The sequence below is a fragment of the Amphiprion ocellaris genome, chromosome 4 (genome assembly GCF_022539595.1).
Source record: "Amphiprion ocellaris isolate individual 3 ecotype Okinawa chromosome 4, ASM2253959v1, whole genome shotgun sequence".
NCBI lineage: Eukaryota > Metazoa > Chordata > Actinopteri > Pomacentridae > Amphiprion > Amphiprion ocellaris.
In genome coordinates this window covers 33,445,351-33,471,920 of record NC_072769.1, presented here as the reverse complement: position 1 = coordinate 33,471,920, position 26,570 = coordinate 33,445,351, and the positions used below count along the sequence as shown (strand labels likewise).

Sequence of the window (26,570 nt, the reverse complement as noted above, 5' to 3'; positions counted from 1 at the left end):
CTAAAATATCATTATTTACAGATATATAGTGTTTTCTTTGCCATTGTCTTTGCCATATTTATTTACTTATTTAATACAGTTTTTGAACGTTATAGTTTTTTTTTTAACATATTTTTTCTGGATTCCTTGTTGTCAGATTGTCACCACTGTTTGACAGGATTTTTTTTTTTTTACAGTGTGCAGTTACACAGTGGCATTCCTCTGAAAGAAAAGCCGCCTGTCAGTGGAGGTGATGTCGATATTTCCTCTCCAGTCCTGCGTTCACACCCCCAGGGCGTGTCGAATGGGTCGAGATGGTCTGTCTCAGTGTGTTTTTGTCTCAGTGTCGGAGTACCTTCAGAGGTGTGTGATGTGGGGAGGCGAGTCGAGGATCCCAGGAATCATTTTCTCTCCCCCTGATACTCTCTCTCTCTCTCACACACACACACACACACACACACATATATAGTTATAAATACATAAACACACACGTGCCCACTCTTATCTCAATTCATTTGCATGCATATTTACTGTGTATCACACACACACACAGTCTGACATGATTTGCATTCACACAGTTACACAGTTACACAAACACACACACGCATATATATATTCACTGTAAAAAAAAAAGTTAAAAAAAAAAAAATCACAGGAAGTCGGGCAGCAAGGGTGCCACAAAAATCTGTTTGAAAAATGGTGGAATACTCGAATGTAAAAAAAAAAAAAGAACAAATATCTGTAAAATAATGACATTTAAATACAGTAGAATGGTGTGCTTTTACGGTCACACGTGAAAAAACAAATTACTATTTGTAAAAACAGATTTTCGATGTGGACATTATGGACAGCACTGGCCTTTTCTATTTTTTATGTCAACATGCTACATGCTTTTTTCTGTGATTCTTCTAGATATTATTTGTAATTTAACTTAAAAAGGGGGGAGGGGTATTTGTAAAATAACAGTTTAAGAATTATTTTAAGTCTTTTCATTTTTCAAGATCTATAAAATGGTAATTTTTTTCAGATTTTGATACACTCTAAATACTGTAGTTTAATGATGAAACTACAAAAGAATGAATTTCTGTGTAGTTTCAGCCTATCTTTTTTGTTTGGTTGTTTTTACTGTGATATTACTAGATATTATCTGGCATTTATCTGCAAAATGACGGTTTAAAAACTGACCATTTACACGTTTTTCTAATATTTGCAATTGCAAGTGTTTTTTCTCAATTTAAATACAGTAAAAATATTACAATTTCCTCATCAAACTTTGCAAAATAATGAATTATTATTAGTAAAAATACAGTTTTTTAATGTGGATGTTATTTACAGTTTTGGCCTTTTGAATTTTTTTTTGTAATGTTAAAATGTTAATACTTTTTTCTATGATTTACTGGCTGTTATCTGTAATTTAACAAAACAGGAAAAACATGTAAAATAACGGTCATTTTTCCACATCTTTATTCTATTTTTCTAACTAAATACAGTGAAAAATTATTAGCAAGTTTTTTAATGTCTTCTTGTTTTTAGGGTAACATGTAAATTAAATAATTTGTCTGTGGTTCTACAAGATACTATTTGTAATTTGACAAAACAGGGAACTCTAGAAAATTAAAATAAATTTAAAAAATCACAGTGAAAACACTCCATTTTATTTATTTTTTTTTACAGTGTACATGTATTAAGAACATACACGAGCAGCGACACTCACAGTATTGATCGTGAGCCATGAAGTGGAGCTCAGCCTCCTCTCAGCACAGGAGAGGTGGAGTGGTTAAGGAGGCAGGAGGTAACAGGATGGAGGGAGGACGGGGGAGAAAGAGAGAGTTTAGGTAACAGGAGGGAGGACGGGGGAGGAAGAGGGGAGGAGAGGTGACACGAGGCGAGAGGAAGCAGAGAGAGAAAAAATAAAGATGTCTGTTTGTCTTGTGTTTGTCTTGGGAGAGCAAATACAAGCAGCAGCGTTCACCCAGCAGCATCCCTTCCTCCCCCATCCTCACCCCATCCTCACCCGCCCTCCGCCCAAACACCTCTTCACCACCTGCAGCCTCCCCTCCACCTTCAGAGTCTCTCCACAGGATCTGAGAGCGGCTCAAGCCCCGACACGTGGGCCTGAGAGGGGGATGGAGGGTGAGGCAGGGCGGTAACATCTCCTCCTCCTGGGAATAGATGGAGGAAGGAGGAAGAAAAATCGTTCGGTCTGGGGTCGCACCGTCCCCTCTTCTTCTCGCTCCTTTTGCTGCCTCCTTCCTCCAGCAGATATCTGATTTTTATGGCAAATAACACTACTGATATGCAGCAGTAAAACAAAAAAAGGGAGAAAAATGTCATCTAGTGCCCTATAAATGGATAAAGTGGAGATAAAATCCCTAAATTTTGCCCTAAATAAGCCCATTATAATTACTAAGTGTTATTTTACACAACTGAAAATGAAAACAGCAAATGTAACAGATATGAACAATAAAACCTCACTGAAAATTAACCTTCTGAACCCTCAAACCTGCCAGCGGGTTTGAAGGCATATTATCCTTTAAAATAAATTGCCAAAATTATGCCATTTATCAGAGCCAGAAACTGTAACAACAGAAAGAATGACCAGATTTACATTTTTTCAGTGGTCCTCAATAATGTAAATAAAGTCACGATATTTCATTAAATTGCTTTATTCTACATGTCTCATTTAAAACTTCTAAATAAAGCCACTCATCTGTGCCCTTCTGCCGGGAAAACAAACTAAGCTTGAAACTGTGACATTTAATCATCATGTCTCATCATAAATTAGCCAAACATAAATCATTCACTCTTTCCAGATTCTGGTAAAAACAAAATTCTGCACTCCTTGGTGCAGCCGTGGAACCATTAGTGACTCAGGGGCAACCAGCAGTCACATATCAACATTCAGGGATTTTTCAGCTGAATTGCAGACCGTGTTCATGCAAAGATGTTCAAGTTTCCAACAGTCCTTAAATGACCAACCAAATACAAGCAAAATTTTGAGATATTCAATCAAAATCAGTCTTTTTCAAGTCTTGCTAAAAATATATATCATTTACATTGACCAGATTCTGCAAAAAAACTAAACAAAACTACAAATTCTGCACTTCTTTCCACAATAATTAAGTCATTAGTGACTCAGCTGTGACCAACAGTCATGTGACAAAAATGAAGGGACTTTTTGGCTGAAGTGTAGGCTGAGTTTATACAGAACAGAGAAGAGACAAGTATGGACATGAATGAAAACCATTTTCCTTCTAAGCTTTGTTATACCCTTGGGCACTAGAAAATGCAGTCTTGAATTCCCCTCAGGATTAATAAAGTATCTATCTATCTGTCTGTCTGTCTGTCTGTCTGTCTGTCTGTCTATCTATCTATCTATCTATCTATCTATCTATCTCTCTAGCTGTCTATCTGTATCTGTCTATCTACATGTTGATTTCAAGTATTTTAAACTTGTGTGAAATCAAAATCAAAGAAATTCAGCTTCATGGCATTATATCGTGTCATACTGCAATAAAGACATTTCTGAGTTCTCTCTACTTCTATTCATGATTGTACTGTTTCCATAGAGGTACAGGACTTCATATTGGAGTGAAAAATGAACCCACAGTGAAGAAAAACGTGACAGGAGCAAAAAATGCATTTGGGGTGCAGAGGGTTAAATCAACTTCGCAATGGCAAACAGAAAAAAAACACCTTACATGAACAAATCTTAAGGTAGCCTCATCCTTAAGGTAAACCAACATCCACTGCTAGAAGTCTTCTGCACAGTAACATCGTGAATTATAAAGATACAAAATCCAATATATATCCAATAAGTTAAAATTAGCCACTAATAATATGGAAAAGGAAGTGTCTTTGTGAGTCTGAGCTCAGTGTGCCGCCCTGGAGACCTTGTAGAGGTTCCCGTGGTGGAGGAGGATGGATAAAGACATGAAAAGAAGGCAGAGAGGATGATGAGGGAGGCTTTACCTCTGGAAAAAAAGAGCGCGAGTGAGGGGTGGAGACGGTGGAAAGGCTTTATCAGAGTGTGTGCACGCCTGTGGGTGTTTTTCAAAGCCTGTTTATTTGTCGAGTGTGTCGTGACTCACAGTGCGACCGGCCTGAACACACACTCATTCACAGTCAAACCTCCCGCTCACCGTTTATCAGCGTGACACCAGCAGCTCCACGCCTGTCAATCCACTCTCATCCAATCATCACTCAGATAACCTCTGAGACCCGCCCACCAGCTGCACACACACATACACACACACACACACACACACACAGGCACGCAGGCAGCAACAAGCCACATCCGTCTCACAATCACACACAAAAAGGTGACCACATCATCTGATCACACAAACATCTTCCACGGGCTTCCTCGCCTCTTCCCCTCCTCCTCCACCCCTCAACTTGCTGCTTCCACTGAGACATCCACCACTGTGGCGACGGTAACCGCGACAACGGGCATAAATTAGCGTCATGGCGATATGCAAAGCGAGGGAGCAACAATTAAAGCTTGACTAACGAGCTTTTGAGGAGCGAGGCTGAAGTTTCCCCGAGCAGCTGCTAACTGGATTAGCCTGCGCGCGCGCACACACACACACACACACACACACACACACACACACACACACACACACACACACACACACACACACACACACACACACACACACACACACACACACACACACACACACACACACACACACACACATCAATGCAGACAAATAATCAAAAAACAGCTTCAATCAAACACAAGCGAGTCCTGACATTTCAGCAAAATGACAACGAGAAATGAACACACAGTTTTGTGCAAAAATGAAGGCAACCTGCGGAAAATTCACATTTAGCTGATATTTTGAGGAGGAAATAAGTAAACACGACCCCTGCAGTAAACAGCAGTTTCATTAACTTAAAAATAATTAAGTGCAATTACAGCAGTGCAAAGTTTTGGCACTTTTCTTCTTGCAAAGTCGTCAAACTTTATTAACCCTCTGAATCCTGCTGGCGGGCTTAAAAGGCATGTTGTCTTCACAAAATTACATCAATTATCAAAGCCAGAAACTGTAAAAACACAGAGAATTGTTGGATTTTTAAATTTACAATAGTATTTGAACTACTCATTGTGACATTGTGCTGTTTGGTCAGAAAATATTAGCTAAAATTGCAATGTTTTTCAAAATCACTTCATTCTCATTTCAAAAATTGAGAAAAAAATTTACCGTTTGTTTTAACCTGGTTCTGTTAAAAACAAAAAATTGTGCATTCGTCTGTGGGACCATAGAGTCATCTGTCATTCAGCTGCAATCAATGGTCACGTGAGAAAAATTCAAGGACTATCTGACTGAACTGGGTTGAACTGCAGACTTTGTTTACTGTTTACACACAGCATGGAAGTATGAAAACAAATTAAAAATGTAATTAGAAAAACATCTATTTAGTATCTAGAGACACAATTGCTTCCGGTTTTGGCAACACCAGTGGGCAGTTGGAAAAGCATACATGTCGATTTCAAGATTTTGTTAAATTTTTGTGAAATCAAAATCAAACAAATTCAACTTTTGTTTTGGTTTTATTAATGATTTACGGCATTATACATGTGGCAACTGTGTCATGCTGCACAGAAGACATTGCTGGGCTCTCTCTACTTCCAGTCATTGTTGTGCTGTTTACATAGTTTGCAGGACTTTATGTTCCAGTAAAAAATGAGTTCACAGAAAGGAAAAATGCAACAGGGGCCAAAAAGAACAAAGCTCAGAGACTGCTCGGGGTTCAGAAGGTTAAGTAAAGAGTCAGATGTGATGCATAAGGTATTCTTAACCTTTGTGACTTGCTAACTGCACTGTTTTAAACGATTCTGATTTCAAACTTGATTAATCGTGCAATCCTGACAAGCTATTACATATATATTACTCATCACTGCGCTTTTCAAGAAGTCCAACAACCTGTTGCAGCATTTGACTCTGCTGCATTGTGTAGCTGTGAAAGTCACATGCGATTTTGAGTGGCAGTTTTTTACTTCTGGGGCCAAACCCAAAAGTTTTGGTTTCATTATATCTCTGTAAACCTTCCGTTATGGAGCTGAGATGCAACACAGTCCGGTTTACTTGACAGGTTTAGATGCAACAACTGTTAGAGAGCAAAAAGTGTGAAATGATAAAAGTTGATCTCCAAACTCAGGCAGCAGCGAGCTAACAGGTTTACTTGAACAGAAGAAGTTATTGAACTGTGAGATCTGTGTGTGAGCTGTTCAGGATGGATAACAATATGCAGGGATAAAGGTGTTACTGATACTGCCAGTGTGGTGGGAACGCTGCTGAATACACCTGAATACAAACAATAATTATAATAAACACTGCTTACTATCTCTCCTGCCCATAAAGAGCATGTGTGTGTTAATACCCCATTCAGGGGAAAAGAAGAGCTTCACTCTTTTTGAATCCATCTGCTTGCCGTATTTGGCACGTTATTATCAAGGCACATTATCTTCAAGATTTCTCACCTTGACATACTGAGGAATTTTGCAGCTTTTTGTCTGCCGCGCCTACAGTTTGAGCACAGATGGTTGGAAATCTCCAATATTAAATAACTGACTGCCAGGCTGGGGTTTTTTTTGGTTCGCTTTTTTCAGACAAATGCTGCCAGTTGGCATTAAATCTGATGTGACCCACCTCTGTAACAGTGATTACAATTACATTGCTCCCAAGATTTTGTTTTGCACTTTGATTTGATTTAGAAGAAATGTAAGAAAAGCTTCTCCAGAGCAAGAGAAAACACAAATAAGTGTTTTCACTGGGTGAGTAGCTTCGCACATGACCAGTACACTGAGTTTATTGTGTAAAATTAGTGAAATGTACCTTTAACCTTCTGAACTCTGTTGCATTTTTGCTCACTGTGATATAAAGTCCTGCACCTCTCTGGAAGCAGTGTAACCATGAGCAGGAGTAGAAGTAAAAAGAAGTCAGAAACATCTTCTGTGCAGTATGATGCAGTTGTAATGCCAGAAACAGACAAATGAAAGTTGAACTTCTTAGATTTTTACCAAAATTGAAAATAAAATGGAATCAACATGTACAGCATTTTGTCCACAGATGTTACCAACACTGGAAAAATAAATGGCAGCTCTACATACTATATTTTACTATTTAAACTTTTCATTTGTTGCTTTTCTGATAACTGATCTCTGCAAACACTGCCTGCACTTCAATCCAGTTCAGTTGAAAAGTCCTGAACTTGTTGTTGCATGATGGTTGGTCACAGCTGAATAATTAATGGCTTCACAGCTGTGAAGAATTTTTAGTTTTTTACAGAATTTGGTTAGTCTAAATAGTTCAAAAACGCAGATTTTTAAAAAATGAAACACAAAGAATAAAGTGAAATTGATTAAATATCGCAATTTTAATCTCGGGTTTGGTTTTCCCATAGAACAGCATGTGATAGAAAAGTTCAAAAAGCTGAAAATCCAAAGATTCCTTCTGTCTTTACAGTTTCTGGCTCTGAAAAATGGTGTAATTGTGGCGATCTTATAGAGAAAACATGCCTTTCAAGCTCAACAGTGGGTTTTGTGTTCCGTCTGCTCTGCATGTGCACAGCCTGCAGTTCAGCTGAAAATTTGATGAATTTTTTTCACACGATGATCAATCACAGCTGAATCACTAATAGTTTTACGGTTACATCATGGTGCATCACATTTTTTGTATTTTACAAAATCTCGTTAATTCAAATGTTTTATTTTTGGTGAATTTTTAAACAACATATATAGTATGAAGAGATTTTGATGAAATATCACTCTTTTTAGCTTGGATGTGGTTAATTTACACATGATTAGTTTAGCAGCCAGCAGACAGTTGAATATCCATGATTCTTTGTTTTTACAGTTTGTGGCTCTAATAAATGGTGTCATTTTGTAAAGACAACGTGTCTTTCAAGCTCAACAGCAGGTTTTGTCTTCTGTCTGCTCTGCTCTGTGTATGCACATCCTGCAGTTCAGCTGAAAAATCACTGAGTTTTTGCCACATCATGGTTGGTCACAACTGAATCACTTATGGCTTCGCAGTTTCACCAAGGTATTTTCTTACAAAATCTGGTTAGTTGAAATGGTTTGTTTTTGATGAATTTTTAAACGAAACATGTGGTTGAAGCATTTTGATGAAGTAGCACTATTTCAAGCTGAGATTTGGTTAATTTATACATGATGTCAAAGACTGTTTCTGTTTTTCCAGTTTCTGCCTCTGATAAATGGTGTCATTCTGGTGATTTTTTAGATATAACATGATTTTCAAGCCCGCTGGAAGGTTTTGGGTTTTAGAGGGCGAAGCGCTACCACTCGTTGTGCATTTTACATAAATACCGTAAAGCAGAATAAAGAAGTGTGATTTCTGCTGCGAGTTTTAAGGTGTTATAGTTGACAATGCTATTTGAAAGACTTGACTGCTCACTTAAAATAAACATATTATTTAAAGAGTCACTACAACTCTGCTAAATCCATGTAGAGCTGTGAGTATTTTGCATTTGAGACATTCCACTCTGCACTGCTCACTTATTTCTCTCTTTCCAGGCCCTTGACTTTCTTTTTAATATGCTCCGTCCTCACTCCACAATAAATCTCTCGCTCTCTGCATTCGCCTTTCTCCTTTTCTTTCCCTCCTCTTGCACATCCCTCTCCTCTCCTCTCTCTCTCTTCTCGGTCTCCAATTCTCCTCTGCTCACTCATATAAATCTCCCCCACCCTCCCCTTCCAGCCACCACCGACACCACCCCCCAACTAAATCTATGAAACACTCTCAAACATACATGTGCATGGACACAAACACACAGCGCTCCAGGCAGCAGCCACAAAGGCCTCATATTAATAAATCTGCTCCTTTATTGGTGCTGAGTGTGTCTGGCAGAGGGAGGAAGAGGGAGGAAGGAGGAGGAGGAGCAGGACAGGAGACGCAGAGATCACCAGAGGGGAGGAGGAGGTGACTGACTGTAGCCATATCATCTGCAAGAAGAGACGGCGGCGAGATAAAGGGAAAAGGACAAGTGCACCATCAACAGGCATGCACACGCAAATTTATATCGACAACCTCAGAGTTAATGAGCAACAGCAGGAGCAGAAAACGCACAAATTGTGAGCTTTTCCGCTTGCGTTTATTTGCTAAGATACAGTCCGCCCACGCTTTAATGCCCTCCGTCAGTCCAGCAAATTATTAAGGACGCCTGACACCTGGCTGAACCTGCCGGAGCGTTCAGAGCAGGCCGAGTCGCTCGCCGGGGCTTCGGGGGGAAACAAACCGCCTGAGGTGGGCTTTGGGTAATGACAGCAGCTAGCTCGGCTTAGCGGTCCAATCTCAGCCATCAGTCAGCTGTGACAGATTGGGGATATGAGCTAAGGAGCCGTTTAGCTTTGGTGTTTGTTGGTGTGTGAGTGCTTGTGTGTCCGGGGGAGGAGGAGGAGGGAGGAGGAAGGAGGGGGGAGGCTATCAGTGCTGCTAGTGTTGCAGAGGCATCAATACACTCTTGACAGGCCATTTTCCTATGCCTATTCCCAGCCCTGGCTTGTTGCTGGGGCAACTACCGCCATTTTACCTTCCCTGGCTGCACCTCTGGAAGATTTTTATAAAACAGAAATCCGTGTTCTGTAATGTGTCCCAAAGAACCAGTCAGATAACCTGAGCTAAATTTACAGAGAACCTCCAGCGGACAGCTAGTGTTTCAAATAGCTCGTCAAAAGCAAAAATTTGTTTCGCTCTCCTCGTGAGCTCAAGGGTTGAACGTTCTGCAAGACCTTTCCCCGATTCATCTCTTTCAGTTTGCATCTGTGGAATCACCCTGCTCCACTGCAACAACCGACAGATGAAGGGAAACTTCTTCCAGGACCAACAGTATCGACTGCAGTTGAACTCTGACAGCTGCATTGATCACAAACAACAGCGCACGGTTCCCTTACCTGTCCGTGAGGCTGCATGGTGCTGTAGGGCATGCTCTGGTTCAACACCTTCTGCTTCATCAGCAGCATCCTCTTCTGCTCCTCGCTCAGGTGGGCCGTCTGACCCGGGATTGGTCCCTGCGTTTGCCCAGGCCCCGCCCCTTGGCCGCCTCCACCGCCGCCTCCAGCGCCACCCATGTAAGGCGGCATCATGGGGTTCTTCACCTGATTGTTCCCTCCCATGGGAGGAGTCATCCTCTGACCGATGTGATCGACCCCACTGCCGCTGAAGTGACTCAGTGGTTTGGTGTTGTTGTAGGACAACATGGCTGCCGTTTGCTGCTGCTGCTGCTGCTGCTGCTGCTGCTGCTGCTTAGACAGGGCGTTCTGGTTGATGCTGTTTGGCTGCTGCTGGCCCATCATGCCCATGTGGTTGTGAGGGAGGTAGTTGTTCATGGGGGCTTTGGGCCCATTGTTGGGTGCCATCCCAGCCACTAGAGGGCCCTGCGGTGCGTTAAAGGCTTGCGGTGGGTACATCATGGGGCTGTTGGGTTTGTCCTGGTTAAAGGGTCCGGAGTTGTAGGGGCTGGTTGGAGCGCCTGCAGGGGACCAGTTAGCTGCTTGCTGCTGCTTCTGCTGCAGCAGTTTAGCGCGTTGCTGAGCCATCGCTTTGAGCTGCTCTGCAGGAGAAAGTTCAGGCGTCACCGGTCCCACGGGCTGACCTCCGGGGGCGACGCCCGCCGCTCCTGGACCCGAGCCCGGCGCCTGACTGACCCCTGGGCCCGGGTTCATCAGGTAGCCGTTCCCAGGCCGAGAGACTGCTTGCGTCTGAGCCTGGGTGGGCGTCTGAGGGGATCGGGCCACGCAGTTGTGCAACGGTGAACCTGATGCCATGGCAACAGCTGGAGACTGCTGCAGAGGTTGCTGAGGAGGTGTCCCATTGGCAGTGGTGGCAAACTGAGGCCCCGATGATGACGGTCGCACCTGAGGAGAGGAACACAACAAACCCATCAGATTCACGATCTATAAACCAACAGTCCAACAAAAGGCCAGAAGGTGATTCGCTTAGCATAGTGTAAAGACTGGAGGCAGGAAAAGAACTAGTTTGATTCTCTTTATAGTCTCAAAAAAAACGTTTTCAGACCTGAGATACATCTTTATTAATCTGCTAAGGTGATGGCATTCTGTTCTTCAGACATTGATCCCTTTTTCTCTTCATTCAGGCATACTCACCAGATGATTCACCCAGTACACTCAACAGTAACGTTACATCAAGTGAAACAACTCATAATGATGCACTGATAAGCAACAGACTAAACCTAATTCTGCTACTTCACAAATGATTTAACTGCTAAGGAAACTGTGACCCTGAGTGCAACAGCTCACCTGTCTGATGTAAAGAATAGTTCAAAGTCTGACTTAGATCCTGATCAATCCTGTCTCCATGTCGGCAAAAACTTATGGTTATAAGTAATTAATAAAGTTGTTCCACATGCATCAATGTGTGCAACGGTCTTGCACTGAAGGACATCATATGGATCCTGCTGCTGTTTCATGCTGCAGGTATGTAATAAAATCAGAGGAAAGACTCCTACAAACAGCTGAAATGACACTGAAATCTGTAAGCAAAAGCAAAAACGGTAAAATAATGATAGTTTTTAGCTGTTTTGATTACAGTAAAATTGTAAAACAGTTCTGGCCTTTTTTTCCCAGTTAACATGTAAATGATTTTTTTTTCTGTGACTTTACTGGAAATTATTGGGAGTTTACTAATCAGAGAAACCCTGTATAATAACTTTTAAAAACATATACCATTCCACTTTTCAATCCTTAACTTATATAATATTTATTTGAAATAACAGTAAATATCTACACTACCATTCAAAAGCTTGGGGTCATCCAGACAATTTCATGTTTTCCATGAAAACTCACACTTTTATTCATGTTCTAACATAACTGCACAAGGGTTTTCTAACCATCAAATAGCCTTTCAACACCATTGGCTAACACAATGTAGTAGTAGAACTCAGGAGTGATGGTTGCTGGAAATGTTCCTCTGTTCCCCCCATGTGGATATCCCATTAAAAATCAGCTTGAATAGTCATTTATTACATTAACAATGTCTAGACTTTATTTCTGATTAATTTAATGTAATCTTCATTTTAAAAAATGCTTTTTTTTTTTTTTCAAAAATAAGGACATTTTTAAGGGACCCCAAACTTTTAACGGTAGTGTATCACTGTAGTGTAACTATTTGCCATTTGTGAAAAAAAAAAAAAACAATTTTGAGGTGAACTTTATTTATAGTTTAGGCTTGTTATTTATCAGGTTAACATGCAAAAAAGTACCTTTTGTTTCTGTGATTTTACTAATTATTATGAGTAATTTAATAAAAAAGGAAAATCTGTAAAATAACAGTAAATTGTTAAAAAAAATTAGTTAAAAACTTACATTTTTACAATGTATTGTAATCCTTCTTGATGAAATAGTGTACGTATGAATAGCAGGAACCCTGCTGTCACATGCTCTAATGTTTATCGGCTCCAAATATCAGTTATTGCTCTCCATGATTATCAATAATCGGCATCTGCTTTGACAAAAACCTTACACTCTTGTCACAGGACCCCATGTTGGGCCTGTCAGTACTGACCTGTGGTGACCCCATAGGAACCTGCGGTCCTCCTTGCGGTGGCTGAGGGGGAGGAGGAGGAAGAGCCGCTGCCGGCACCGCCCCTCCTCCGGGCGCCGTTGTGTTCCCGGCCGCTTCCTGCGGTCCCGGCGTCTGATTGTTGGCCGGCCTGCCAAACTCCGCCTCCTTTTTGTCCTCAAAGTCCTCGTTGAAGAGGTCGTGCATGTCGTCCTCGGGCACGGTGTTGGCGAGCTCGTCGATCAGCTCCTGCCACTCCTGGTCGTTGAGGTTGATGTCGGAGAACAGTTTGTTCTGATTGGACAGAGACTGCGGGTCAGAGGACTCCATCCCGCCTCCGTCGTCCAGTGGCTCCTGCTTGAGGTCCTTGAGGAGGCCGAAGCTGTCCTCCAGGTCCAGCGAGCCGTTCAGCTTCATGTCCGGGAGGTGGCTGCCGCCGTTCTTCCCCAGCTCGTCCGAGGCCCGGCCCACGTGGGTGCCGTTGCTGTTCGTAGTGTTGTTTCCGCTGGAGGTGTTGGGCCCACTGAGTAGGGGCTTAATGTCCATTTGGTGATGCAGTGGGGAGATGGGCGGCACATTGCTGTTGTTGTTGGGGAGACTTGTTAGCGAGTCCAAACCACCGGAGCCCTCCTTCCGGACCCGTTTGGTGGTCGGAGAGTAGCTGCCTCCATCACAGATGCCATTCTGGTCTCCATTAAGAGGTGACCGTGCGCTGTCCAGCTTCCTCTTTACAGTTTCCTGGAGCTGTAACAAATGAAATGGGACATGTTAGTATGAGGAACTTCTGAGATCTTCAGGGTGCTGATGATGAAAACAATGTGAGATATGAATCAATAAGTCGACCGACTGTGGACTCTAAACACTGAAAACCTTCACAAGAAAATCCAAATATCACAGAGACAAATCAATTGTACTTTCTGGATTTAATCTGGCTGCACTCAAAAGTGTAAAAGAAAACCTCTAAAAAAATGAGTCTGGAAGCAACGGTGCCAGAAATAAAATATTAAAAAATGGTGGAATAGTGTAACATTCAAAAACTGTAAAAATGGTGAAAATAACCACAAATGTCTCTAAAATAATGACTTTTGTAGCTCATTCGGATACAGTAAAACTGTAATTTTACACACATTGTGAAAAAAACATATTACAATTTGTAAAATTACAGAATTTTGATGTGGATATGCAGTTTATTTTCTCTTTTAAATATTAGTCAAATAAGTGCATTTTTTACATTTTCATATAGCAGAATGTTGTAAAAGAACAAATCACCATTAGAAAAATACTGATTTTGATGTGGACATTATTGTATTTTGTTTTTATGGTCAACATGTAGATTAATATTTCTATAAGAAGTTAGATCTGTAACTGTTTTTTAAATTTCAGTTTAAAAAATAATTTTTTTGCAGTGCAGGGAGTTCACATGATCATCTGCACCGTGCGCACATGCATGAGCAGCCGTCTGAATAAGTGGAGCTGAACATGATGTTTTCTCAGGAGGGAATTAAAGATCAGAACAGCTGTAGGTCTCGCCATCATTAGCATCAGCCAACGAGCAGTCGAACTGCTGCACGGAAATCCACACCCCGTTTTTAGCCTTTTAGTGCAGCTTCCACGCTGTCGGCCGAAATGAAGCGCCTCGTGGCCTCAGACGGGATAACGACAGGGTGCCAACCGGCCGGTAGTTAAAGTAATCACAGTCATAGACTCTGGCTGCAAGAAGAGAGGAGGTATGCAGAAACTGACAAAGCAAAGGGCGGAAAATAAAGATATTTCTAAAAATCTGCCCAACTTGGCCTTTAATCTGCACTGCTGTATAAATTTTGAAAGCAATTTACTGTTATTTTACTGATTTTGTCTGTAAAATTACAACAACTTTTACTGTATTAGCAAAAACATCATTATTTGACCAACGCCTAAAAGAAAAATGTATTTATTACGGACTGAAAATGGTAAATCATCTTTTAATTGTTATTTTAAGCATTTTCCATGTTTTGTCATATTACAGATAATATGTAGTAAAGTTCACAGAATAAAAGGATTTATTTACACCTGATATCAAGGTGTATTGCTTTTTGGCAATGTTTGAAAAATGTTTAATATATTTTTAACTGTGACCTTACATGTCATTAAGAAAGATTTCTATACACTGTAAAAATGTAGTTAAAAAATGTACTCAGATTTTTTTTTTCCTTCAGTGGAAAAGTTCTTTTTCAAACAGACTGGATACATCTTAAAGAACAAACTGCAGTGCTGACAGGGAAAACTGTGTAACTGTCAGTGAGGGGTAGTTTTACAGTTAGCTAACAGTTGTGCTGAACTGATGACACAGGGCTTAGAGTTCAGTGCAGCAATGATAATTTCTTCATTACTCGGCTTTAAATATGAAGCGTGGCGATGGGAAAATGTAGTAAGAACCGGTGGCTTCATGTCTGCATCAGTCAAGGACTCAAGTAAACAATGAGAAAAAATTAAATGTGATGAAAAAAGGGCAAAATACATAATAATAATAATTTAAGTCTCTGTGCAATTTAGTAAATGCTCCGTCTCAATTTTACTCCGAACTCCCGTTAATTTCAATCCGTAATGAAGTTGGCAGAGGAATTGCAGATGCTATTAAAATGACGGATGGGAAGCAGGGACCTCATTTATGAAAGGTTCCCAGGGTACAGTATCTATGCTTCCAACCAAATCCGAGCCAAAGTGTAAGATTCAAACAAAAAGATGACATTTTTGATTGAAATCAGAAGCACAGCTCGACTTCTGTGGTTACTACAAAAAGAATGGATGCACAAATACAATACTATTTTATCTTTACATTCCTGCACTTTTAAAAAAAAAACTTATCAACAAAGACAAAAAAATACTGTAAAATACCAGAAAAAAGGATCTCATAAAATCGCAGCAATTTTCAATTATTAAAATCTCTTTCTGAGAATTAACACATACGTTTTTCCAAGTGCAGACAGGTGTTACCAGCACTGGAAAAAATAATGACTCTACATATTATAAATATTTTGCTACTTACATCTTACAACTTATGTGTTTTCACACTAGAAAAATATTTCGCTATGCAGAATGTACCTTCAAACATCTTGCAGACACGTTGCTCCTCCGTACGCTGTTTTTGAACCATGCTACATTTGTTTTATTGATCAAACATCTATTATTTTGTTCTCTTATTAGTTTCCATAGTTGTCTCAGCTCTGCTCTGTGGAAACACAGCCTGCAGTTCAGCCAAAAACTCCCTGAATTTTTGTCACATGACAAGCAGGTGAATCCTTAATGGCTTCACAGCTGCACTGAGGAGCTTTAAATTTTTTAGTTTTCTCACAATATGGTTACTGGAAACTGGAATTTAGACACGTAGAATAAAATGATAATGAAATATCCTCATTTTAAGCTTGGATTTGGTGAATTTTCCCAACAGAGCTGCAGGTCACACAGTTCATGTATTGCTAAAAGTTGAAAATCTGACTATTCTTTCTGCTTTTACAGTTTCTGGCTCTGATAAAAAAATGTAATTTTGATGATTTTTTAAAATGACATGCCTTTCAAACTCACCGACTTACTACGCAAGAAGATATTTTATTTAAAAGAATGTTTAGTATAACCGAAAAGCATTAATGGTTATTTTAAAGACGTGAAATAATACAACACTATACTGACTGCCTTCTTACACATCACTCCTTTTAGCCACACTTGAACAAAACTCATGCAAATGCAGAAACTCACGAAATCTACATCGTTAACAGCCATCTACAAGTCATTTATACAGTACGTGTATCCTGCACATCTACATTTCAAACAGCCTTCTGTGTAAGAAAAAAGGAGCTCAGAAGCGATAAAATATTTTGTAAAATCCACTCTCAGCTGTCACACATGTGAAAGAGTCCAACACACACACACAGACACACACACAAAGGAAAGCACCGCAGATACATGTATGTGTGCAAATTCACACTTAGCTCTTTGTTATTCAGATGGAACAACAGACAAAATATATTCAGATTGTATTCTGACCCGGAGGTGGACCCATTCAAGCTGGCAGAAACTCACACACACACACACACATCGCAAAATCACAAAAACACACAACACAGAGCTGCACAAATCATCCTTTTTCTGACTTTTCTCGGCTTACTGGAGTGTGGATGTGTGTCGGGTGGAGCTGTCAGGTTCCTCCTCTGTTCTCCACAGTGACTGACAGGCAGCCTAATTATCTTTATGACATGATAAACACTATTAGTATTGACAGCCAAAACTACAGTGTGTGTCTGTGTGTATGTTCAACTCTTCTGCTGGTTGTAGCCATTAAAAGAAACAAGCGAGGGGGAAAAGAAAAAAGCCAGAAAAACACACGTGTACTCTGTCACGACATGGCTTCTACTCTTTGTGCGTGTGGTCCTGCAATCAATGGGTTTAAATAATTCACGTCTGCAGCAAGTGTGTGTCTGTGCATGTGTGTATGTGTGTGTTACAGGCTTTCCCTAAATGCCAGTGACTCATGTTGATAATAACAGACTCGTCTTTCAAAGCCCACCTATAAAAACTCCCATAATTATCCAGGTGGTGTGAACTGTCTCCCACACAGACACACGCATGGCTTTTCTCCAAAACACGCCCACTTATGATAAAAAAAAATGAAAAAAAATTTACCTCATTTATATGATTTTGATTGTAGAGACAGAAACAAAGAGTCCAGACAGAAACAAAAAAAAGAATCGGTGGATTTGTGAGTCAGCAGCCTAAGGGAATGTGACAGGATGAATGAAAAAAATAAAATTTAAAAAAAAGGCAAGCTGTACACAATACTTCACATTAACTGCGGCTAATTAATCATTTGTTTCTTTTAGCGCAATTAGCAACCTAATTACACCTCTGAATTGCCGTAATGTACCTGCCACGCGCTGAACCCGACAATATTTTTATTTGCTCAAATCGGCTTTGAATGGAGGAGCAGCGAGAGGACACGGAGAGACTAAGAATTTTGAAGTAGTTTAATCAAGCTGAAGTGCTGCAGGGAACAAAAGAGCATTGGAATATGGGGGGGGGAAGGATGTAAAAGAGCAAAGACAGGAAAAGGGAATAGCTTGTTCAGCTGTGTATTCTTTGACATAAACACCTGCTGACTGCTCCTCTGCCTGCCGTAACACATCAGACAAGAGAGCGAGCGACAAAGACACACAGAGACAAAGGTGAGACAGAGAGAGAGAGAGAGAGAGAGAGAGAGAGAGAGAGGGGATTTATTTGTCAGGCAGATGGTCTTTTTTCCCTTTTTCAGTGGAGGAGCTACCAGAACATGAAGATGAAGATGAAGAGGTGGAGGTGGAGGTGGTGGAGGGGAGGAAGGAGGAGATAGGTGGCTTGATGGAAAGGCATGGAGCGCCAAATGACAGCGGGGAGCAAACGATGAGAGGGCGATCAGAGAGGGAGGGAGAAGGAGGCGCTAAGGTGCTGTTGTTATAGCAACCTGCTGCTCTGGTGCTTTGTGCTTTCTGCATCCTCCTCCTTGTTCTTCCTTCTCCTCCTCCTCCTCCCGCTCACTTGCTCACTTCCCGACACCCTCCTTCCTTCCTCCTCTGAGCATTAAGGCGGAGCGTCGAGACGCTTCCACAATATTTGCTCCTATACCCAGAGATCAGCAGCTTGAGAACGTCCTGCCGCTACTCATCACATCTGCAGCAAATAATGTGTTTCATCGACGCCGTGCCGACGTTCCTCACACCCTCCTTTGCTTTTCTTCTCTGTTCCTGACTGCAGGGAACAGTGCTGCCAAAAACAGGCAGGATGTGAGTGTGGACAACAAGCAAACAGGGTGATTGTGATGTCCACTGAATAAAAGAAAGCAGGGGGCAGATTTTAGTCATTTACAGCTAGTTCTGGATTGACCTGTATGGAATTAGATTTGCGAAATTATGATTGAACGAAGCTTCTTAACCGTCTGAACTCCAAGGCATGTTAGAGTTAAAAAAAATCCCCCAAAACACAACATTTATCACGGTCATAAACTGTAAAAAAATAGAAAAAAACTGCTGACGTTTTAACTGTCCAAACAGCCCTTCAACAACTCATCTGTAAGGTTCCATTTCTTCGCAAAAAATGTCTAAATGTAAGCTTTACACCTTGATATTGCATCAAAAACGCATTAGTCTACATGTGTCATTTGAAAATTATGTAAAAATGAACCAGTTTGCACTAAATTGGTAAGCTGAAAAAACAGAAAGCAGCACTGGATTTTCAACTTTCTGACAGTCCTTGAAGTAATCATGTGTAAATTATACTTGATTAAAATCACTTCATACTACAGCTTGCTTAAAAATTCGCCAAAAATCAACCGTTTTCTCTAACAAGAAGTTGCAAAAAATAAAAAATTCTGAACTTCTTGGTGCAAACGATAAGTCATTACTCCCTCAGCTGTGAGAAACAGTCTATTGACCAAAAAATTACTTCTCGACTGAACTGCAGGCTGTGTTTACACAGAGCAGCAAAAGAAAAGTAAGCAAATACGGCATAAATCAAAAACGGTATAGAGGGGAGCAAGTTGTTGGAAGATACATTCAGCATGGTGAAACATCCTTCTAGACGATGTAGAGGGTGATATGAAAAGTGCAGGGATTGTGAGAATCCACTGTAGTAAGTAGTACAATATCTTTAGTTCGTCAAGCCATTTTTTGTGTTTTTTGACAGTTTTGGTAACATTGATTCCAAGTTTTCAATTTAATTCTTGTAAAATAAATAGAAATAAAAAAAGGTAACTTTTGTTTTGATTTATGGCATCATAATTGCATCAAACTGCACATAAGATGTGTTTGTGTTTTTTCTACTGCTAGCAATGGTTGTGCTGCTTCCATACAGGTGCAGGACTTGATATTGCAGTGAGTAAAAATGTGACAGGAGCAAAAAGCCAAGAAACTGTTTAAGGTTCAGACACACAAACAAAACAGGCTGTCGGCCAGTTTAACAAATTCTGTTGGTTTATTGGTTGGTCAGACAGGAAGTTAAAAAGACTCCATTATCGCTCGCTCTTAGATTATTTTGTAATAAAAAATTACAGTGTTTAAGCGACTCAAATCTACCACATAGCACACCTGATTATTTTCTTGTCAGTTTTTCTGATCCGTGACATTCTGAGCTCTTGGCCTCAGAGTCGAGAGTAAATGACAAGTTGGAATAAAATAAACTCTAAAGGAGAAAACGGAGGTCTTGTGCCAACATTAAAACCATGCAGGTTTACTTATAGCATCAGCATCATTATCAGTGATTCCAATTTAACAGCAAAAAGACGATTTAACTGCACAAACATCTGTCAGCAAACCCCTCAGTAGAAGGTGACGTAAAGTGAGGTCGCACTATGAATAACTGTATGTGAAAGAAGGAAATTCGAACAGTTGTTCCTCTATTTTATCACCAAAGTGCGATTCAAAACTCCCATTTCAATTTTCCGCACACTCTCATAGACACACAAATATCAGTCATAATTTAAATTTCATTTGGTTTCCCCGGTGCGGGCCAGACTGTGCCATACTTTGTGTGTGTTGATGTGTGTGTGGTTGTTCCTGGTCTGGCCCACTAGACTGTGAAATGAGTCAATTAAATCAAACAGGTCTTTAATAAGTAAAAGTGTTTTTGCCGCCGTGTATGCGTATGAATGGAGGCGATGGGGGTTTGGCCAACAGCTCCGGCCTGTAACCACCTATTTTAACCTGCTGTATGGCCACACAGGAGGCTGCGTTCATCATTCATGTAGTTGAATGTGCTGAGACCTTTTCAGACACAAGATACACAACACTGCTGCTTCATTAGTCTGTAGAAGTTCACTTTTACAGCAGTGTTCCTTGTGGCTTCATTCAGACACAGAGGACAGCAGTCTGCACACGAATGCATCATGTCAGAATTGTCTTACTAGAGTGTTAATGCAAGTGTGTATTTCAGGGGAAATACTTGAAAAAAAAATATTACACCATTTGTCAGAGCCAGAAAAAGCAACAACAGAAATAATCATTAGATGTTCACATTTCTGACAGTCCTTAAATGGCTCTCTGTAATGTGCTGTGTCATTGCCAAACTTTACCAAGCTTAAAGCCCGGGATATTTCATAAAAATCACTTTATTTTAAGTCTCAATTAAAAATTTGCCAAAAATAAAGTGTTGGCTCCCACCAGAGTCTCTCTAAATCAAAAATCTCTGGATTTTGTGATGTAACCAGTCATTAATGATTTAGTTGCGACCAACAGTCTCATGACAAAAATTCTGTGATTTTTCAAATGAACTAGGCTGAACTGTAGGCTGTGTATACACAGAGCAGAGAGGAGATGTGTGCCATTTAAACATTTGCCACAAATAAACAAGATACAAATAAAAACAAATACTTCTGCACTCCTTGTTGCAACCTTGAAGTCTTTTGTGACTCAGTTGCGGCCAACAGTCATGTGATAAAACTTCAAGGACTGCAGGCTGTGTTTATATAGAACAAATGGGAGACAAGAATGGAAAGAAATTAAAAATTTAAGTATGGAAATATTTATAATATACAGAGCCCTGATTTTTGTGAGTGAGTAAAAATGTGACAGGACCAGAAAAACACAAAGAAAGTGCTTGTTGGGGCATTCATTTGGAGGCAGAAAGAAATAAGAACACAACAACTGGCACGTTCAGCCGCCGTCAAATTAACGTAAAGAACTTTATGTCTGAAAAGGGCTTTTGTTGTGAGGGATTATTTCAGCAGTCATAACGCCAAGAAGATACAAAGACCAAAAAACAAAAGCATCCCGCAGCTCCGTTACCTCGTTTATTTAATGTGCAGCACAGCTCGTGATTTCCTCTATAGAAAAGTGACATCGACTGACAGGCTGATATTAAAAGAAAACCAGGAGCAGCTGAGAACTTAGTGTTTGCTATGAATTCTTACAATGCCTTCATGCATTTTCTATATGTGATCAGAGGCAAAGTGGAAAAGGGTTTTGATTTCGCCTCTCAGCAAGACTGAGAGTCTGGCATCAAAATCTCTGTGTGTCTTTGTACTGCCCAAAAGAAGAGAAACGTACAAATCAAAAACAGACCGGAGCATCGGAGAGTCTGTCCTTTAACTCAAGGACATCGGTTCAAGCTCACGTCAGCAAACATCCATCCTGCTAAAGTGTCCTTGAGCAAGACACTGAAAACCAGGCAGGAGGGCTTTTATGTAAATCATCCTGACACTCAGGGTCCGAGATGTGGCTCAAGCCAAAAAGCACCTGTTGATAGCGAGAGTCGGGAGCGCTAATGAGCAGGGTGAAGGTTTGGTCGGTAAAGGAAGAGTTTCACAATTTTGGCTCATTTTTGCTTTCTTGTGCTTGGAGCCTGTTAGCGTAGTTTAGCATAGAGACTGGAAATGGAGGGAAACCAGTCGTACATCAGATGGGGTAGGACTTATTGCCCTGGTAACCCAGAAAATGGAGGACAAGCTTCAAGCAGGTGGTAAAAAGGTCATATTTTAACCCAAACCCTGATATTTAACCTAAACCTAAGCAAGTCATTTCGGTAACTAAACCTTAACCAAGCTTCTAACATCTACAAGTGTCTTACCAAGCATTATATTTTCCTAAAAAGCATTTGAAAACTGAAAGTAAACAATGACAAAAGATGAAAATTAATCAGAAGACTGGAAATGGAGGGAAACAGTCAGCTTGTGTATTTCTATTATTTTCACATCAAGGTAAAGATTTAAGTCAATGTGGGGGACAGAACACTGGATTTGCATCCTTGTCTTGAGAAATTTATGCTCCTATACAACTGAAGTGCATTCTCAATTAGGTTTTGAGCAGTTTTGTTTTGAAATAAACATAATTGGTGACCTGTGAAGTTGCAGAAAAGACAGCCAGTCTGAAAAAGCTACTAAATTTGTCTTAGGAGGTCAGAGGGAAGGCTAATGGGTCAATCTCAGAGGTCACAAATTATGTTTATTTCGAAACAAAATCCCTCAAAATGTAATTAGGAATGCACTTTAGTTGTACAGAAATCTCATTTTGTGGAGAGTAGTGTTCTACACTCAAAATAGACTTAAAAATTTACCTTGACTTGAGAATAATACAAATACACAAGCTAGTCATTTCTCTCCATTTCCAGTGATGACTTAAGTTTCATTTTCTGTCATTAATTACTCTCGATTTTCACCAATTTTCTGGTTAAATTTAGGGAAATGTGAAAACATCACATGTAAAAAGCTTGGTTAAGTTTAGGCACCAAAATGACTTGCTTGGGACGGCCAGGTAGCTCAACAGGTTGAATGGGCGACCCATAAATAGGGGCTATAGTCCTAAAATACACTCCTTTTACTACGTGTTGGAAGCTTCTCTTCCATTTTTGGGTTGCCAGGGCAACAAGTCCTGCCCCATCTATTATATGATTGGTTGGCTGAAAATTTAGAGGAAAAATTCCGGCAAAGATGATTAAAAATGAACTAGTTTGAATCAAAACGTAACCAAGAACACAGTTCAGTTGAATGAAAACATGCTTTTGTGGAGACTGTGTTGGGATTTCACACCTTCAATGTTACTGTCACTATTGCACGACTCTTTCTAATTAAATCAGCCCTTTCAGACACACAAAGTTCGGACTTTCCTGACCAGATCTCTGGAAATTGACCAATAAATGGACAGACAACCAATAAAAACCCCAAAAAACCCAAAGAGTCTATGGGAGTGAAGGACAGAAAACTCCAAGTGACAAGAGGAAGGTACAAACAAAAGAAACATTTGGCCGCCGTCCCAGAGAAGGGTGTATGTGTGAGAAAGCGCCTGCCAGTCTGCCTCCTGTACACTGGGGGTTTATACACCCGCATTTCAATAGACACACACTCTCTTCTAATCTGCTAAACAATAACACCTTAAATTGCCCGTTTTTGCAAATGAATCCAGTCTTTCCACCGCTGGTTTTAATATTTTGTAGTTGGAGCTTTGGCAGATGCTTCTTTATGCATTCAAAGAAATAAAAACCTACATGACAACGTGTACTTTTAGCTTTGTTTGTGCTGTGCAGAAACATGTCTTTGAGTTGGAGAAAAGGATCTTCACACATGTAGAGTCACACAATAAATTCTACTCCGGTACACTTTAGTTGCACAATCTCTTTACTTCTCATTATTCATAACTTTTTCTGTCTTTAGGGAATGTTATTGTATTTCACTGCCCGTACTGTATGAGCTAATTATAAAATCTGAAATAGTGCAGGTGTTTCTCACGTACAGATGGGTGACAAATTAAAGGAAACCCCAATATGTAGCATTTTGATAAGTTGTTGGACCACCAAAACCGGCTTTAATCCACCCTGGTGTTGAGTCTACAGACTTGCAGAACTATACAGGAGGTTTACAACACCGTTTCTCCAAAAGATGCACCCATATTTGGTGTTTTGATGTTCTCAGTGGAAAGCACCAACTTGTTGCTTGAAAATCTCCTAGCAAAAAGTGGAGACAAGGTTTTGGGTCCACAGAAATGCCTCCACAGTAAAACAGAAGCACCTGGCTTGCAAGAATATGGTGATGGATAACTTGTCTGACCATGTTAGTTCTTTTTTATGTCTCTGTAGATCAGCGAACTTGGTCTCTGCACCACTAAACTCTCAAATCTTTGTAGTAAGGAGCCCTACTATAATACCTCTATGCAACTGTCAATGGATTTGACCTTTTAGATTGACCTTAGCAATACTTGCTCTCATTTTTCCCTTACATACAGTATGTCCCACACATCGAAGTGAGGACGTCAGTTTGGTCACAGTCTTTGTGACTGAAGCTCCTGCCCTCTGTGCCCCAGCTATCACCCCTCTTTCACAACCACTTGGATATTTTCCTCTCACCATGATTCTTCATATAAAATCAGCTTCAACTGGGCCTGCTCAGTCTTTTTATAGCTGCCACAGAGATGATTGGATGGTAATTGCTTAATTGTACCATGTGGAGCACCTGTGTGGAAGCATCTGTATTCATTATAATAATCTTCTTCCACAGTTTATTCAAGATTTTCCCTTCGTTTGTCACCTTGTCTGTTACATGTGGCGTGTTAAAGCTGCAATTGCTTAGAAACTATTTTTATAACCGACTAGCCCTCAGAGACGCAAAACCTGCCAATAGGTTTGAAAGGAATGTTGTCTTTTTTTTTAAAATCACCAAATTTACAGCATTTTTCAAAGTTAGAAATTGTTAAAAAAAAAACACACAGATTGGTAGAATTTTGAAAAACTTTTCTATGGTTCTTGAAATAATCATCTGTGACGTGAGGCTCAAATCCTAGCTAGCCTGATATTTCATCAAAATAACTGTAGTCTGCTTCATTTCATTTTAAAACAAACACCCCCCAGACGTGAGCACATCACCCCAGTACTATACGCTCTCCACTGGCTTCCAGTCCAGTCGAGAATTCTTTTTAAACTTTTATTGTTTGTTTTTAAACCCCTTAACGGTCTTGCTCCCCTTTATTTTTTAGAGCTTTTAACTTTACGGGACCAAAAAAGAGCTGTGAGGTCGTGCAGTCAGCGGCTGCTTGAAGTACCCAGGTCTAAATACAAACTCTGGGGTGACCAGGCGTTCTCTGTAGCTGCACCCAGACTCTGGAACAAGCTCCTCACCGACATGTGCACCATCACTGACCTGGGTCTTTTTAAATCAAAACTCAAAACTTTCCTGTTTGAAATGGCTTTTCATACCTGGTGAAATTTTATTACTTTTATTTCTTTTAGATGTTATATTTTAGTGCTGTTTTATTGCTATTTATGTGATTGTTTTATTGTATGTTTTACAGGCTGCACAGTGGTGTAGTGGTTGGCACTTCTCGCCTTGCAGCTAGAAGATCCCTGGTTCGTGTCCCGGCTTTCCTGGGATCTTTCTGCATGGAGTTTGCATGTTCTCCCTGTTCAGCATGGGTTTCCTCCCACAGTCCAAAAACATGCTGAGGTTAATTGATTATTCTAAATTTGCCCGTAGTGAGTGCAAGTGTGATTGTTTGTCCTGTCTTAAGTTACTGTATAGTTTTTAAGTTAATTTCTTGTTTTTTTTTTTTGTTTTTTTTTACTGTGAAGCACTTTGGTCACCCTTTGGGCTGTTGTAAAGAGCTATACAAATAAACTTGGATTGATTGATTGATTTTTTTTTTAAATCTCCAAAACCATTTACAGTAGTCAGATTCTGTAAAAAAATAAAAAATGCTGCACTTCTAACATCTACAAGTGTCTTACCAAGCATTATATTTTCCTAAAAAGTGTCTGAAAACTGAAAGTAAACAATGACAGAAGATGAAAATTAATCAGAAGACTGGAAATGGAGGGAAACAGCCAGTTTGTGTATTTCTATTATTCTCACATCAAGGTAAAGATTTAAGTCAATGTGGGGGACAGAACACTGGATTTGCATCCTTGTCTTGAGAAAATTATGCTCCTATAAAACTAAAGTGCATTCTCAATTAAGTTTTGAGCAGTTTTGTTTTGAAATAAACATCATTGGTGACCTGTGAAGTTGCAGAAAAGACAGCCAGTCTGAAAAAGCTTCTAAATTTGTCTTAGGAGGTCAGAGGGAAGGCTAATGGGTCAATCTCAGAGGTCAAAAATTATGTTTATTTCGAAACAAAATCCCTCAAAATGTAATTAGGAATGCACTTTAGCTGTATAGAAATATAATTTAGAGGAGAGTTGGTTGCAAATCCAGTGTTCTACACTCATAATAGACTTAAATATTTCCCTTGATGTGAGAATAATAGAAATACACAAGCTAGCCATTTCCCTCCATTTCCAGTGATGACTTAAGTTTCATTTTCTGCCATTAATGACTCCTGCTTGTTAAATCTGAATATTTGAGGTTTTGGCTCTTACTCCTCTGACAGTAATCTGATTTCTACTTTGTGGAGGCTGTCATCTTGAGCTTTGGTAGCCACCATTCGACACTTTTCACTATTTTCTGCCTAATTGAGAAAATAATCAACAGTGAAAACAAACAGCCTCGTGCAGTGAAGAAAGAACAGAGGGAGCATATGTGTCATCAGCAGTTTGAAACCTGCTGACCCAGCGGCCGGAGGA

The 26,570-nt window shown here is 40.1% G+C and overlaps 1 protein-coding gene and 1 long non-coding RNA gene across 2 annotated transcripts in view; one reads left to right on the top strand and one right to left on the bottom strand.

Annotated features, from left to right (window-relative positions):
• Window positions 1-26,570, top strand: part of LOC129348717 (uncharacterized) — a 196,929-nt gene that overhangs the window by 98,738 nt on the left and 71,621 nt on the right. The gene's annotated exons all lie outside the window — the stretch shown is intronic.
• maml3 (mastermind-like transcriptional coactivator 3) overlaps window positions 1-26,570 on the bottom strand; it is a 136,593-nt gene that overhangs the window by 56,973 nt on the left and 53,050 nt on the right. Inside the window, exons 2-3 of the mRNA XM_023283543.3 lie at window positions 12,534-13,274; window positions 9,905-10,867 (exon numbers count right to left, since the gene is read on the bottom strand). Coding sequence (XP_023139311.2) covers window positions 9,905-10,867; window positions 12,534-13,274 — 1,704 coding nt within the window. The remainder of the gene's footprint in view (window positions 1-9,904; window positions 10,868-12,533; window positions 13,275-26,570) is intronic.